At 43.9% G+C, this 14731-nt stretch overlaps 1 protein-coding gene across 1 annotated transcript in view; it reads left to right on the plus strand.

The window, feature by feature from the left end:
- LOC117246218 (insulin receptor substrate 1-B) overlaps positions 1-14731 on the plus strand; it is an 80582-nt gene that overhangs the window by 18799 nt on the left and 47052 nt on the right. Inside the window, exon 3 of the mRNA XM_033610024.2 lies at positions 701-3905. Within this exon, the coding sequence (XP_033465915.1) occupies positions 701-3905 (3205 nt within the window). The remainder of the gene's footprint in view (positions 1-700; positions 3906-14731) is intronic.

The raw sequence follows: 14731 nt of genomic DNA on the forward strand, positions 1-14731 counted from the left end.
GCAAGGCAGCAGTAAACCAGCAGATTCTGTGTTCAGTGATGTTAAATCAATATTTTTCTCAGTGGAGTCTGGTGGCTTTGAAAGGAGTGATATAACAGCTTCAAATAAAGCGGTGAAAATATTCTTAATGTTGCGTACACTTAAAATGACATTGATTTTGAGGTGACTAAAATATGTTTTGTCCACTGCAGAATTTTGCTTAGCTTCTGTATCGGTACTCCTGCCTGCTTCTCCAAACTGGGGATGTGCTGACTACCATCTGCTGTATGTAATACACCGACTGTGGATAAGTACCTCATCCAATACCACTTCAAAAGATCCATGCTATCCCTTAAAGGTGGAAATGAAAGGCGGTGGACACACTATACTTTGTGCCTTTAGTGCCGAAACATGAGATTTAAAAAGTCAACCCAACTTTTAACTACACTAAACTTAACTTAAATGGATCCCAGAAGGCATTCAAATGAAAGAAAAAGAACCTGTATTTTATCTGTTCTGACTTAAAAAAATACTCCTTAAATACAAATTTATTGAAATGAAACCTGGTTTTAAATGAGAATCTGAAATTGAAAGAATATTCACTTCAGATTCTCTCAGGGGTTTGATTTGTAACTAATAATCAATTCACAAATTAAGTTGTTATCTACCAGAGTTATGATTTGAGTTCACTGTTTGAGAGGGTTTCTGTGTCATGTCTTAGGTGGATGACTCGGTGGTGGCGCAGAACATGCATGAAACGTTGCTAGAGGCCATGAAAGCTTTGAGCGAGGAGTTCCGCCAGCGCAGCAAGTCTCAGTCAAACTCCGGCCCTGGAGGAGGTGCTACTGCTTCAAACCCCATCAGTGTTCCCTCACGCCGCCATCACCCCAACCCTCCTCCCAGCCAGGTGGGCTTCACCCGCCGGCCCCGAACTGAGCCTCCTGGAGGAGCTAACGGTGGAGCAGGGGTCAGCAGCGCCAATGCTTCTCCCACCCCCCGGCACAGCTTCCCAAGGTCTCGCACTGCCAGCGATGGGGGGAAAGGGGAGGATGGGGTCGCAGGGACAACTCCGCTCCAAGGGCCGTGCTCCAGCCCCTCCACCAACGGCTCCTGCTCTACCACCCCAATCCTCAGGTCTAAATCTGCCCGATCGGCCCCCACAACCGCTGCTAAAACTCCTCTTGGGTTGATGCGCTCCATCTCCACCCCTGCGCCCTCCCCAGCCCCGAGCCTCTCCTCCAGCTCTGGGCATGGCTCTGAGTTTGGAGGCGTGACATCTGCTAGTGCTGGTCCAGGGTCTGGAGCTTACAGCCGTGTCCCCTCTCATCGCGCCTCTGTATCGGGCTCACCCAGTGACTATGGCTCCTCTGATGAGTATGGCTCTAGTCCTGGGGATCACACGCTGCTCCCCTCGCCGAGCCTCCCCGGAAGCTCTGTTGGTAGCACCGGCAGCCAGTCGCTCAGCGAGGAGGGAGCCAACTACATCCTGATGGGCCAACGTGGCGGTGGTGGTGGAGGTGGCGGTGGTAGCAGCAGCAACCAAGGGAGCTTGACAACCGGCTCCCTGCCAGCGCCGGGAACACCATCCTGTGGCTCCCAGCCTCAAACCAGGAGAGTGCTGCGCCGTTCCTCCAGCCGCGAATGTGAAGCTGAGCGTAGGCTACTCAGCAAGCGGGCTTCATTACCTCCGATGGCCCTGGAGCGGCTGGCCCCACATCAGCGCAGAGCTGAGGAGCCAGCAGATGAAGATTCAGCTGATTACGCCATCATGTCCAGGAGTACCAGTCGCGAGTCGTTCGCTTCCACCTCCTCTTCCACACAGAGAGAATCTGTCATGAGTGCTGGGTCAGCAGGGGGGGGAGGAGGAGGAGGAGGGTACTTAGATGTGGCGGGTGAGTTTAAAAGTGAAGGAGGTGGAGGAACAAGCGGTAGTGTAGATATAGGTGTGGACAATGGGTACATGTCCATGCTGCCTGGCGTCACTCAGCCTCCAGTGTCCCTATCCCAGTCATTGGCTGTCTCCGTCCCAGACTCAGACTCCAAACCTGCTGACGACTACATGGCCATGACCCCTAACAACAGCGTGTCCCCGCCACAGCAGATCCACCCTCCGCCAGTGTCTGATGGCTACATGATAATGTCACCCAACAGCAGCTGCTCCCCCGACCAGCGTGGAGGTCTCTCTGGAGGGGCGTGGGTGGGCAGCGGCAGTGCAGACAGCAGAGCGGGCAGTGACTACATGAACATGTCTCCAATCAGTGCACGTTCTGTGAACGGCAGCCCCCCACCTCCTGAGCACGCTGGTCACTTGGAGACTTCTCAACAGCAAGCGCCCAAAATGGTGTACTCTTACTATTCCCTTCCCCGTTCTTACAAACATAACCCCTCTGCAGGACACTTTGATGATGGACCTGGACGAGGCAGAAGGCCCAATGGGAGTTGCAGTAGGGGAATGGGTGGAGGTCGGATAATGGGAGGGCGTCAGGAGCAAACAGCAACTGGGAGTTCAGCAGTCGGGCGCCACCTGTCACTCTCCTCTTCCTCATACTCGTCCAGCTCAGCCAGCAGTGAGAGCCTCGGGGAGAGTGAGGACCGAGCTACCCAGGCGGTGAGCACCACGGCCGGGGGAGCTCCGTCCAAAGATGGGAGCAAGCTCCAGCAGAGACGGGGCTCTGGTGGATTGTCCAAGCAGGGGAGTAGGAACAGACCAGTGAGCCTGTTTGTTGACGTATCCAAGGCTAACACCCTTCCCCGGGTCCGTGAGAACCCCCTGCCCCCAGAACCTAAGAGCCCAGGGGAGTATGTAAGCATTGAGTTTAAGGGGGAGAAGAGCAGCCAGGCTGGGGTTGGAGGAGGGCGCGGCAGGGGTCTCAGGCATGGCTTATCACTGCCTCATGGCTCAAGCAGCAAGCATCCTCAACACAGGCCAACTTCTTGCTTAGGGAACTTTATCCCCCTGTCCCGGAGCCCCTCTGCCCCCATCACTCCCCCAGCTGCCTCTGAGTATGTCAACATGGACTTGGGCCCTTCTCCGTCCCCCTCACCCCTCTCCCTTACTCCACTAGTTTTCCCCTCTTTCCACACCCCTCCCACGCCACCGACTCTTGCTCACGTCCCCAAAACCTGCGATGAAGGTACGACTAGCCCTCGTGAAGAGGGGGCTGAAGTGGCGGAGGCCCCGCTTAGGAAAAGCAGAGAAAGTGTCCCATCTGTGTCCGAGTCCCCAACATCCTGCGGAGACTACACGGAGATGGCCTTCAGCTTGAATAGCAACACCGTCCCCAGGTCGTCATCCAGCGTCTCCCCAAAAGCCCCTTCCCCCACCAGGACTGATCCCTCCGTTCCAGTGCTGTCACGCGGTCTAGAATTCCCCCTCACCAAACCCGGACCCAACCCCGACCATGGGGCTAAGGTTATCCGCGCCGACCCCCAAGGACGCAGACGGCACTGCTCTGAAACCTTCCTCGCCTCGCCTTCCCTCCCCACTTCTACCTCTACCTCTACCTCCTCTTCCTCCACCGCCTCCCTCTTTCCAGAGCACGCCCAAGCTGTGGCCCGCCGACTGGGCTTTGATAACATGCTGCGGGGGAACGGCGCCATGAGTGATACGCCCACTCAGTTTGCCCTCCCTGGACAGCAGCCCCTTCCCACAAACACTCAGACTTCGTCCACAGAGCAAGGCCTTAACTACATAGACTTGGACTTGGCCAACAAAGAGGGCCCCCATTTGGGTCTGGACGGACCCTCAGGTAGCCAGGCCCCTTCTCGCCTCTTCTGTGTACTTGGTGGAGGATCTGGGGTCGGGGGAGTGAACGCGCCAGTCGGCAGCAGCAGCAGCAACTCCAGCCTCAACACTTACGCCAGCATCGACTTCTACAAGTCAGAGGAGCTGCGGACGCATCAGAATGGAAACAAGGAGGGAACAGGTAAGAGTTTAATCTCTAAAAAACATTTATCAGACTGTGTTTAGCGTTGTGTCTCTTTAGCTTTGCCTTAACAAACACACTTTGATCTCTCTTTCTCTTCCTACTTGTGCTTCATGACATTTTTCAGATAAAAAAGAAAACTCTTTAAAGATAATCCAATGGAGCACAGCCTCCCCGTCCGTCTATGCTTGTAATCAAACTTCACCTGGCGCCAGATTAGGATGTGGACACCAGTCTGATTTGTTTGACTGTCTGCATAATCCACAGTATGAGATACAGACCAGCTTCTGTGACTATCCATAATAGAATCGAAAGCCTTTATTGTCAATGTACAGAATACAACAAAATTAGGAACGATATTCCTGATCAGTGTTTTAAAAACACAGGATGACACCACAGAAGCAACCTCAGCAAACAAACAATCACAACAACAACACAGGTTCTGCGAAATAAATACGAGTGTTTGTTGCATTAGAATAACAGTAGTAATTGCAGTAGTATGAATGTAATTATCGCATGAATAGATTTCCTTCTCTGGGGCTTGGCTGTACTTCTAAAGGCATATACTTGTTACCTGATGTGAAGGTGCTCAGGGCCAGACAACCTATTGGAATATCACTGAATGTCAATATTCTGTAAATGACTATTGATCACCTCAAAGCTTTCTCTTGGTGTTTGGGTACAGATACAGGAGACGTTTGTTATACTTACAGGGTTCAATGTGAATGTTTTTTTTTTTTCTTCCTATGCCTGTGGGTCAGAAATCTACTCAAAGTCACTCATTTACTGCTGTACCTGACTCAGAATTATGTGCATTGAATTAGATTCGGGAATTTAATATTAATATATTTATATAGATATGATATTCGTCAATTCTTTTTTTAAAAATATATATAAGGTTTTAAAGTTTGAATAGGGCTCAGTGAGACGTTTAGTGTGACATCGTGATATAGTAAACATCCTAATGGTGCTAATGATGGATCAGAAATGTGCAGCAACATTTTTTGCCGATAGATAGATATTGAACAAAAGCCAGAGACTGTTTCGTACGGAGTGTCTGTGAGCTATAAATTGGCCAAGCAGAAGAGAGAAGATAATTTAATCTCGGAGCCTTATGGAGAAAAGCTTCTCCTCCCCTGTGCTGCTACTTCACCTCTGCAGCTGACTGTACCAAAGAGTAGCGTGGAAGTCAAGAGCACTCACTCTGGGGATCAAAATGTCCCCAGAAGTACAAGGCTTGACTTGGAGTGATGTCAGTCAACTGAGGGCTCTCCAACTGACACTTTGAATCTCAAACTTTCAAGGGGCAACCCTAGCAAAATGGTGCGCAGAGTCTTAGCATAGTGTCTTTTTAATACACATGCATTGTTGGCTGACTTACAGTCGGGGTAAGGTTAGCTGTTATCCCCATGACCTGACTGGGATGATGACGAGTCAGGTGGCTTTGCATGTTCGTTGTGTCGTCCGTGTGCTTCACTTTAACTTGACAGTTCTTGCTTATTGTATGGTCTTGAGCTGAAGTGGGCCCAGACTTGAGACTTGAAAGATGATGGTGCCTCTCAGATATGTTTTCCCCTCACTGTCTGACTCCGTCTGTCCACCATTTCCCACCTGTGAGTTTCTTCTTCACTGCTAGTAAGTTAACTAGCGTTCACTTTACCCTGACTCATTTGATAAGCGCCACCACAAGGTGACATAAGGTAGTGAACTTTAGTGGCAGTGGAACCTTGAAGGGCACCTGCATAGTTTGATAAAAATATGCAATATATCCTCTTGTCCGATCTGGCATGTGGGTTGCTAGATTTACTAGCCCGACATGGCATTTTACTTGCCCTGGTCAATCCTTATCATTGAGCCCTGTGCGTATATGACATGGGCAGAATCCTTCTGCTCCGGATGAGCCATTGTTACCCAAATAAGAGAGCTGTCGCAAACAACTCCCCACAGACCTACTCTTACTTAAAGGAAGCCATTCAGACCTACCGTTGAAGCGTTCTACCACAAGTTCAGTAATGTTGAACTTTGACCCTGTTTTCCACTGACCTGTCAACCTGAGTGAGCAGAAGGAAGCAATGGAGGAGAAGAATAATTCTCCCATAAATGACATTTATTTTATGTTGTTTTATGAGATTTCACAACCCTACAGCTTTAAAATGATGACGACGTCATGAAGGAGAGTATGTATTCAAGTGGGGTTGCCAGGTTTGTAAATGTTGTTATATGAATATTATTTACTATGATTTGTACATTGCTTAATCCAAGCAGAAAGCTGTGGTTTAGTTTGGCCTTCTACTGGGCTTCCACCCCCCCCCCACCCCCACCCCCCGTGGTTGCATATTAGAGTGCATCCACAAAAATCTACTTTTTTTGTAAGGAAGAGAGGTCAGTGAGGCCAGATGATGAATTTTCATTGTATTTATGTATTTTTCCTACTGTGTGGGGCAATCCTTGAGCTGTGGGGGACCACCGCAGCTAAACAATGCCTCAACTAGGTCACTGTGAGACGTTTCCTCATAGAAAAACATTCTCTTTGAGCCACTGTCTGCACCAAATTGGCCCGTTAAGAAATAGACGCCTGCAGTTTAAGCAGATAGAGCAGCATTTAAATGGAGATGTGGATTTATGTGCATCAGTAAAACACTCAGTCGTCTTACTAAACCTTCCACAGTGGGGCTCTTGTGATGAATGCATCCTGCCAAGCCTTGTTGTTTATGTAGCCCTGCTAGCTTCCACATGATTTGTGCCGAAGGTTGTGTCAGACTTAAACCTCATGGGTTTCTGTGGTAAACTTCTCATAGCCCGGCTCCACAGTTGGATTTAATGAAGAATTTTGAGGCATTAGCAAAAATTCATCATGGGATCTTGTGGTGAGTGAAGCACGGCTGAGCTCAACAGTTGGTTTTTTATATTCCTCAAATGGAAATGAGCCATCAGGCTGCATCCATACGTTGCCTGCCGTGTTGGTTTTACTGGGAAGTGGAGGCCGTGCTGGTGAAAGCAGGCCGTTTATTTTAAAGGGCGCCTATTATGCTAATTTTCAAGTTCATACTTGTATTTAAGGTTTCTACCAAAACATACTTACTTAATTTAGTATTAGAAAAACACCTTATTTTCCTCACTCTGTCTGAGCTGAACACCTGTATTAACAACCCTCCTTTTTGGCGCCTGTTTCTTTAACCCCTCCTCCTAAAAAAGCCAAGTTTGCTCTGATAGATCATTCCAGAACGTGTATCTGGGCAACACTGCACTGTCTTTGCAGCTGGAATATGATCTGAAATTGGGGAGAACTTAACAACATCAGCAACCAAGATTACATGTTTCCCTGACATTAGCATGTAGCTACATGTATGTTAGCAGTGGACAGCCAAGGAATGACTGTAACGGAGAATAACAGCTTTTCCTACCGTTAATATCTCCAATAAAATCTTCTAAACACATTTGGAAATGTTCCATCAGGAATATGATCCAAAACCGTGGAGAAATTTACAACCTCAGCTACCAAGTAACATGTTTCCCTGATGTTAGCATGTAACTACATGTAGCAGTGAACTTGCAGCCAGGGGATGACTGTCATTTTTTACCGTAAAAAAATCACCAATAAAAGGTTCTAGACACAACCAGACATGTTCCAGCAACGATATGACCCAAACTCAGGGAGAAATCAACATCAGGTAGTAAGATTACATGTTTCCCTGACATTAGTATATAGCTACATAAGTAGTAGCAGTGAACTTGCAGTTGGGGAATGACTGCAACAAAGAATAGCAGTGTTTTCTACTGTTAAAAATCACCAATAAAAGCTTCACAACCTGTTGTGTTCCAACAGGGATATTATCCAAAATCAGGGTGAAATAAACAACATCAGCAACCAAGATTTCATCTATCTCTGATGTTAGCATGTAGCTAAATGTAGCAGTGTACTTGCAGCTAGGGAATAACTGTTATGAAGAACAGTGGCACTTTCTATTGTGGAAAAATCACAAGTGAAAGCTTTTAAACACAACCTGACAAGTTCCAGTGGGAATATGATCCAAAATTGTGGATAAATTAACAACATCAGCAACCAAAATTACTTGTTTCCCTGATATTAGCATGTAGCTACATGTAGCAGTGTACTTGCAGCCAGGGGATGACTGTAATGGAGCATTAAGTCATTTACGGTTGAAAAATTACCAATAGAAGCTTCTATACCAAAACCTCCGCAACTGAAAACATGTTCCAGCAGGACTAATTGAAATTAATAACAGTAGTCCAGATTACATGTTTCCCTGATGTTAATATGTAGCTACATGTACATTAGAAGCTTACTTTTAACAGAATAGCCGCACTTTATATATCCTAAAAAAAAATCACCAAATCACCAATAAAACATTCTAAACACAACTGGACATGTTGCAGCAGGAATATGACCTGAAATAGGAGAAAAATTGACAACATCTGCAACCAAAATTACATATTTCCCTCATGTTAGCATGTAGCTACATGTGTGCTGGCAGGGTACTTGCAGCCAGGGAGTTACTGCAGTGGAGAATAGAGGCAATACCTACCATGAATAACCACAAAGAAGAGCTTCTGAACACAACAGGACAAGTTCCAGTAGGGATATTATCTGAAATTGGGAACAAATTACATTTGAAACCAAAATGACTTGTTCCCTGATGTTAGCATGGAGCTACATGTAAACTAGCAGTGTACTTGCAGCTGGAGAGTGACTGTAGTGGAGAGTAGGAGAAATATTTTTAATGTGAATAATCATCAATAAAAGCTTCCAAACCAAATATAACTGGATATGTTCCAGCAGGAATATGATCTGAAACTGGGGCGAAATTAACAATAGCAGTAACCAAGTTTACATGTTTCCCTGACGTCAGCATGTTGCTTCATTTAGCGGTGTAGGCTACGTAATACAAAACACTTCCAGTAGCATGCCTGGAGCAGATGACCCTATAAAGAAATCTGGCATGCTAAGACGTCATACTGCAGCCAGAGTAGAAACAATCTTTGGAAAGGGAGTATTCAGAACAGTAGGAAGCCTGAGGTTTTTGCTCACAGGGATTACTTTTATATAAGCTTACCTTATTATTTGAAACTTCGGCCATGTTTCATATGAACGTCCTTCACTGTAACACAATATATAAGACACACAATGTGGAAAAGCCCAATAAGTGGTCTTTAAAGACGAGAGTGAGCAGGCTACCACAGTGGGACCATATGGGCTCTGGCTGCTGAGTATGTCAGCGGGGCAGCGTGGGGGAGAATGTTACACATTGGCTGTGAATGTTGAGATGGGGCCAGTGTTTCACTCACTCAGCTCTCAAATGCCTCTGTACAGTGTTCCCCCCTCCTTTCATCCCTCCATTCCACCTCCCCCTCTTTCCTCCTCCAATAAATGATCCTTTTGTTTGAGTGTTTTTTGCCGCGGTGGGCTGGCGGGCCTCAGCAGAGCCGAGCACCAAGACTAGCGGACTCCTGAAACAGTTTTCTCTCGCATGCCATGATTTGCGCCCTTCCTATCTTGCGTTCTCGATTCTTATTCTCCTTTTTATCGCTGTCTTTGTTTGCCTATTTGCATACTATTCTTTCTTCACAATCTTCATCCTCATCCGACATGCAGTCTGACAGATTTTTGAAATTCCTTCTCTCCCTTCTGTTCACTACACACACTGGTGTTCAACATTTTTTCACCAAAAACCTCTTTGTCTATACGCCTTTCGTCCTCCTTCCTTTTCACATTGTGTTGCACTCAACCCTTTAAAAGCCTGCAGAGACTTAAAAATAGATCTTAGTGTTGTGCTGAGATGTTTTCCTTTTGCTTTAAAGCAGACAGCAACCAGAGACAGAGACAAAAAGAAAAGCGAAAACACAGAGATGGCACATGGCGACCAATGTATCCGTTACTACAAACAAACGCAGTTTAGAAACGATTAATTATCTTGTCTGCGTGGATCCTGTGTGCTTTTTTAAGAGTTCTGATCTGCCTGTAATTACAGGGATTTTTTTTCCCGTCAACAGGAACCAACTTGTATAGGAGGAGAGCGTGTGTATGTCTCAGGGGTGCATACTTTTGGCACAGAGGGCCAAAGGCTAAATTTGAACATCAGTAGTGGGACGTGTGCCAAAAACAATCCTATTTGACGCTGGTTATGTAATATGTTATGTGTAAAAATAACCTCTTGTGATTTAGATAATGAGGAAAGGCAGGGCGAGTTATTTCACTCCCGAATAACGTCTTATGGAGATAAAACGAAACCAAAATGAAACTGCAATTAATGAGACGTGCCTGTACTTTGTCACGGCAAATATCTCTGCTATAAAAGTGCTCCGCTAGTATGTTGGTTTTACTCATTGTGATGCCATTTCTTGGAGTATCTTCAATACCTCATCACCATGTAATCTGCACAACCTTAGCTAAAAAGTTATATAAGTCAGTAAAACATAATAATTTATAAAAGTGTTGAAATTGTGTCATAAATTAAAAAAAAATTCAAATCAAATCAAATTTTATAAAATAAACACAAAAAACATACTGACCCAAAATATTTCTAAATGTAGAAACATGAACAAAATATTTCTAAACACTCACATAGAAGTTATTTTAACTGTGCACATTATTTAGGTTTTCAGATATCCTCATTTTTATTAGCAGAATGCAAAGGCATTTTGATAATCATTCATTCCTCTGGAACGTGCGGTTTCGGTCTGCACATACCGAAAGTTAATGACGTCAACGTGAGCGTATGACGTGATGACACAGAATAGAAGCCATAGCTTTCCGCTGCAAAAACAATGCATGCTCTAGGTATTATGGTTTTTATTTTAGATTTATTTTAAACAGGATCATACAAACAACATCTCACATTTTAATATGAGCGTCTGTGTCGATGCGTCTGCTTTTTACGAGCGCCAAGTTCAGCCAAAGTGTGAGAGACAGTGACTGTGATATGGGTATTTGCTTGCGTGCTGGTGAGTGTCGTGACCTTCAGCAAAACTGAGTGAAACGTTTAGTTAGTTTATTATGAAGCAGAGTGGATTTTTCCGGACAAAATGTTAATTTAAATTAAATCAGCCACCACTACCACAACCTCCTCCAGGAAAAGCATGTGAGAGAATTTTTATTATCTGTGCTTCCAGCTGTCACTTAACTTTATTTCTTTACCATCTGGAGAAGGATGTCTGTGTGTGTGTGTGCGTGTGCGTGTGTGTGCCAGGCTCAAAATAACCTGTAGCACTTTTTAAATTCCTTCCCTGGGACTTGGAGCCGTGCTTATATATCCACAGTATAACATTTAGCCTGGATGCATGGTCAAACACTACCCTTGGATCTGAGCTGTACATACATGTAATGCCTTCACATCTGAACTAAACTTGTTTGTGTTTTCCTTCATTTGTGAATCGCATGAATGTTGTTGTTGTTCACAGAAGCGGGACTGTTTACATTTGTTTACTGTTGGCTAATTGGGTAAAACTCATGCATAACTGACCAATTGGATCAGTATCTACAGTGTGTGTGTGTGTGCACTGTCTTCTAGAGAATACAGTCTTAGTATTTTCCCTCTCTTGTTTTTTAATCATCGTCAATAGGGCTGCAACTAACAAGTTATTTTCATCCGCGATTAATCTGATCATTATTTTCTCAATAATCATTTTGTCAATAAAATGTCAGAAAATAGTGAAACATGCTCTGTGTAATCCCAGACCTCAATGTGATGTCTTAAAAAAAAAAAAAAAATCCCAAACTATTAAGTTTATTATCGTGTAGGACATAGAAAAGCATCAAACTTTCACATTTAAGACACATAAAACCAGCATATGTTTGGTTTTTTCCCCCCAAAAATGACTATAACAGTACACCAGTGGCAAATGACAACGCTCTCTCATACCTAAATGACAGAATAGGTCGATGTCCACTGACTTCCAAAATAACTCAGAGTTCCCACGGTCATGGAAACCCTGGAAAAGTCATGGCATTTCACAATCTTACTTGGCAGGCCTGGAATAGTCATGGCATTAGAAAAAATAATTGAAATATTTGGAGAACTCGTGGAATTTTGTTGTTTGTTATGAAATTAAATGTTGAAGTAATCTTCTGGGGATAACCTTCCACATGATGTAACATAACAGCAGCTTTGTTTTCTGAAAGTTAGCCGTTGACATAACTTGACATGGCTCTAATACGCATCAACTTCATTTCAGCCTCAACATTGCAAAGCTCAGTTTTCGCATTAAAGTCATGCAATGTCAGGTAAAGCAAATTAACTTACTTGATGCCTGATGCAAATAGAAAACCTGCACGGTTCTCATTTTCCACGATTTATACCAGCCAAGCCTTACACTTTTAGTTGTTACGTGTGTATGTAACTTAGTGTGACGGCGTTTCTTATAGGAAGCGAGACTCTCTTGCATGTGTGTGTGGAAAAGTACCGTAACCAGGCCAGCAAGTGTGGCAGACACAGTGAAGTGCATGCTTCTCCAAAATGAAAAATTTATTATGGATCCTTGAAAAGTTATGGAAAACAGGGTGGCCGCAGGTCCTTAAAAAGTCTTAAGATTGCTTGAATAGACATTCACTAATAAAAGGCCTTAAAAAGTATCAACAGGTCCTTAACATTATGAAGTGGTTGCAGCTCCACTTCAGTACTACGTGGTTAGGTTAGAAAAAGCATTATGGATTGGCATTAAAAAGTATTTTTGTCACTAATGTAACGTGGCGTATATTACAAAAACACCTCACATTCGTCACTAGCGTAGCATGCTACACATACCAGCATACTAGGCTACGTTGTTATGAAAAGAAGTCAACTTTGACTGCGGGACACAAACACCAGTCTCCTGGGTGAAAGCCCTGTGTTAGTTTGCACTACCCTCCACCCCTTCCTCCCAAACTACTTATCCATCGATCGATTAATCGACACATCATTGGAGCTCCACTTGTAAGGTTGGTACACAGATAAATGTTATAGATTAAAACATAAATTCATTAAATACAATGTGTTTTGGGTAAAATGCCAGACATTGGGAGGTTGTGCAGAAGTAATTGTTACTGAGTTGGATTTTAATCCAGTTATGTAAATTAATAGAGGAATAGTGATTTATATTGTGATAAAAAATAATCTGGAAAATTTACCCAAGAATTCATTTATTTAAGATTTATTTGTTTATTTAAGATTTAAAAATTTTTTTTTGTCCAATCCAGTGAAATAAAGCTCCAAAAACACTGAAAAATGTATAAATAGTAAATATTCCAATAAAACAAAACAACAGAATATGCATAAAAACTTCTATCAACATATATTTAGAAATACCAGACCTACCAATAATACTAAAATGGACTTTAACTGCGTAGATATAATCCCATACTGACGTCGACCCTCGAAACAGGATGTAGTTTTATTGGTAACTCTGCCGGGCGTCTTGGCCCAGTTGGCAGCTGGCTGGTATCTCCTCAAAGTCTCAGGTCATCTGGGCCAGGAAGAGATAAACATACTTAAAGTCAGTGAACGGGGCGACCTGGAACTCACATATAACCAAATCCTGTCTGCCGTAGACTTGAGTGACGTGTAATTCACTCCTGTTTCCTCCGTCTGTATGTATGATGAGTCAGACTTAAGCCCAGAAGATAGATTTCACCTCATTTTTGTTCTCTAATGATAATAATGATAATACAATAAGATCTCAGCAGTGTACTTGGTTGCAGACTGATTCAAAACTGATCTTTGAAGCAAACTGTGACGATGTGTGCATTAAGGGAGCACCAGCTTTTGTTTTGTCAGAGGAAACTCTCCCTTTTCCACATTAACAAAAACCATGACGATCTCATTTTATCGTGCTGCCATTTAATCGATTTTATCTCTCTCTTTGGTGTCACGCTTTGGAAACCTCTCTTCAAAGAACAGAAACTGTCTGAGTCAGATTGTTAAGCGGTGACTCACAGCTTGACCCAGTGTCCCTGCACACCAGACTGTTACAGCGGATAACCAGGCTTGATTTTAAATGACAACTCCCACCCTTTTCACAGTGAATTTCAGATTTCAGCTTCAGGTGTAAAGCAGAGTGGTATAAAAACAGCTTTGTTGGGGAAAATAAGACCCAAGATGTGATATATCAGAACTCCCCTTTTGTTATTTGATCTTTAAATTATTAATCTGACTGTATTGAATGAGTCCGTGCTTAATAAACTACACATACGTTCATTTCTCTGCACAAAACACAGTCTTCCTTCTGCAGCTGACAGGGTTTTCTGGCTGTGTGTGTAATCTAGGGCAACACTAGGTTAGACTAACAGCACTAGTAGTGTTATGTAAAACACAACCACGTGGACGGGACATGACCCCCGAATAGGGTGAGGTTCAGGGCAGTGTGTGTGTGTGTGTATGTGTGAGTGTGTGTGCATTCAGTTGTTTATCTGCTGTGCTTTTTTAACCTGGTTGGTGCAATGTGCGGGAGGCAGACTGAGCGCCAGGCTGCTCTGTGGAGTGAAGCTCATGGGCACAGTGACATATTAATGCAGGGTGTAAATGTGCACAGATGTGAAGCCAAAACAGCAGGAGTGAGCTAATGGAGGACAAAAACCAAGGTCAATATTTATCTTTGGAAAGTTGCATTTCTCGTCAGTTCATTAAGAAATATTTTTATGTTTTCAGCTGCTTTATTTTCTATTAATTAAGCGTTTATTTATTCAGTGTGACCACTTAATTTCAGGGGGAAACAAAGCTAAGAGACCAACGACAATGCTTTTAGTTAAAGCAAGATGAAAGCATAATATCAGATTTTAATTACTTGCAAAGCCAGGCAAAGCCCCAATTGTTTGATTGCTCTAAAGATCATCT

Source organism: Epinephelus lanceolatus, chromosome 22, assembly GCF_041903045.1.
Source record: "Epinephelus lanceolatus isolate andai-2023 chromosome 22, ASM4190304v1, whole genome shotgun sequence".
NCBI classification, from domain to species: Eukaryota; Metazoa; Chordata; class Actinopteri; order Perciformes; family Serranidae; genus Epinephelus; species Epinephelus lanceolatus.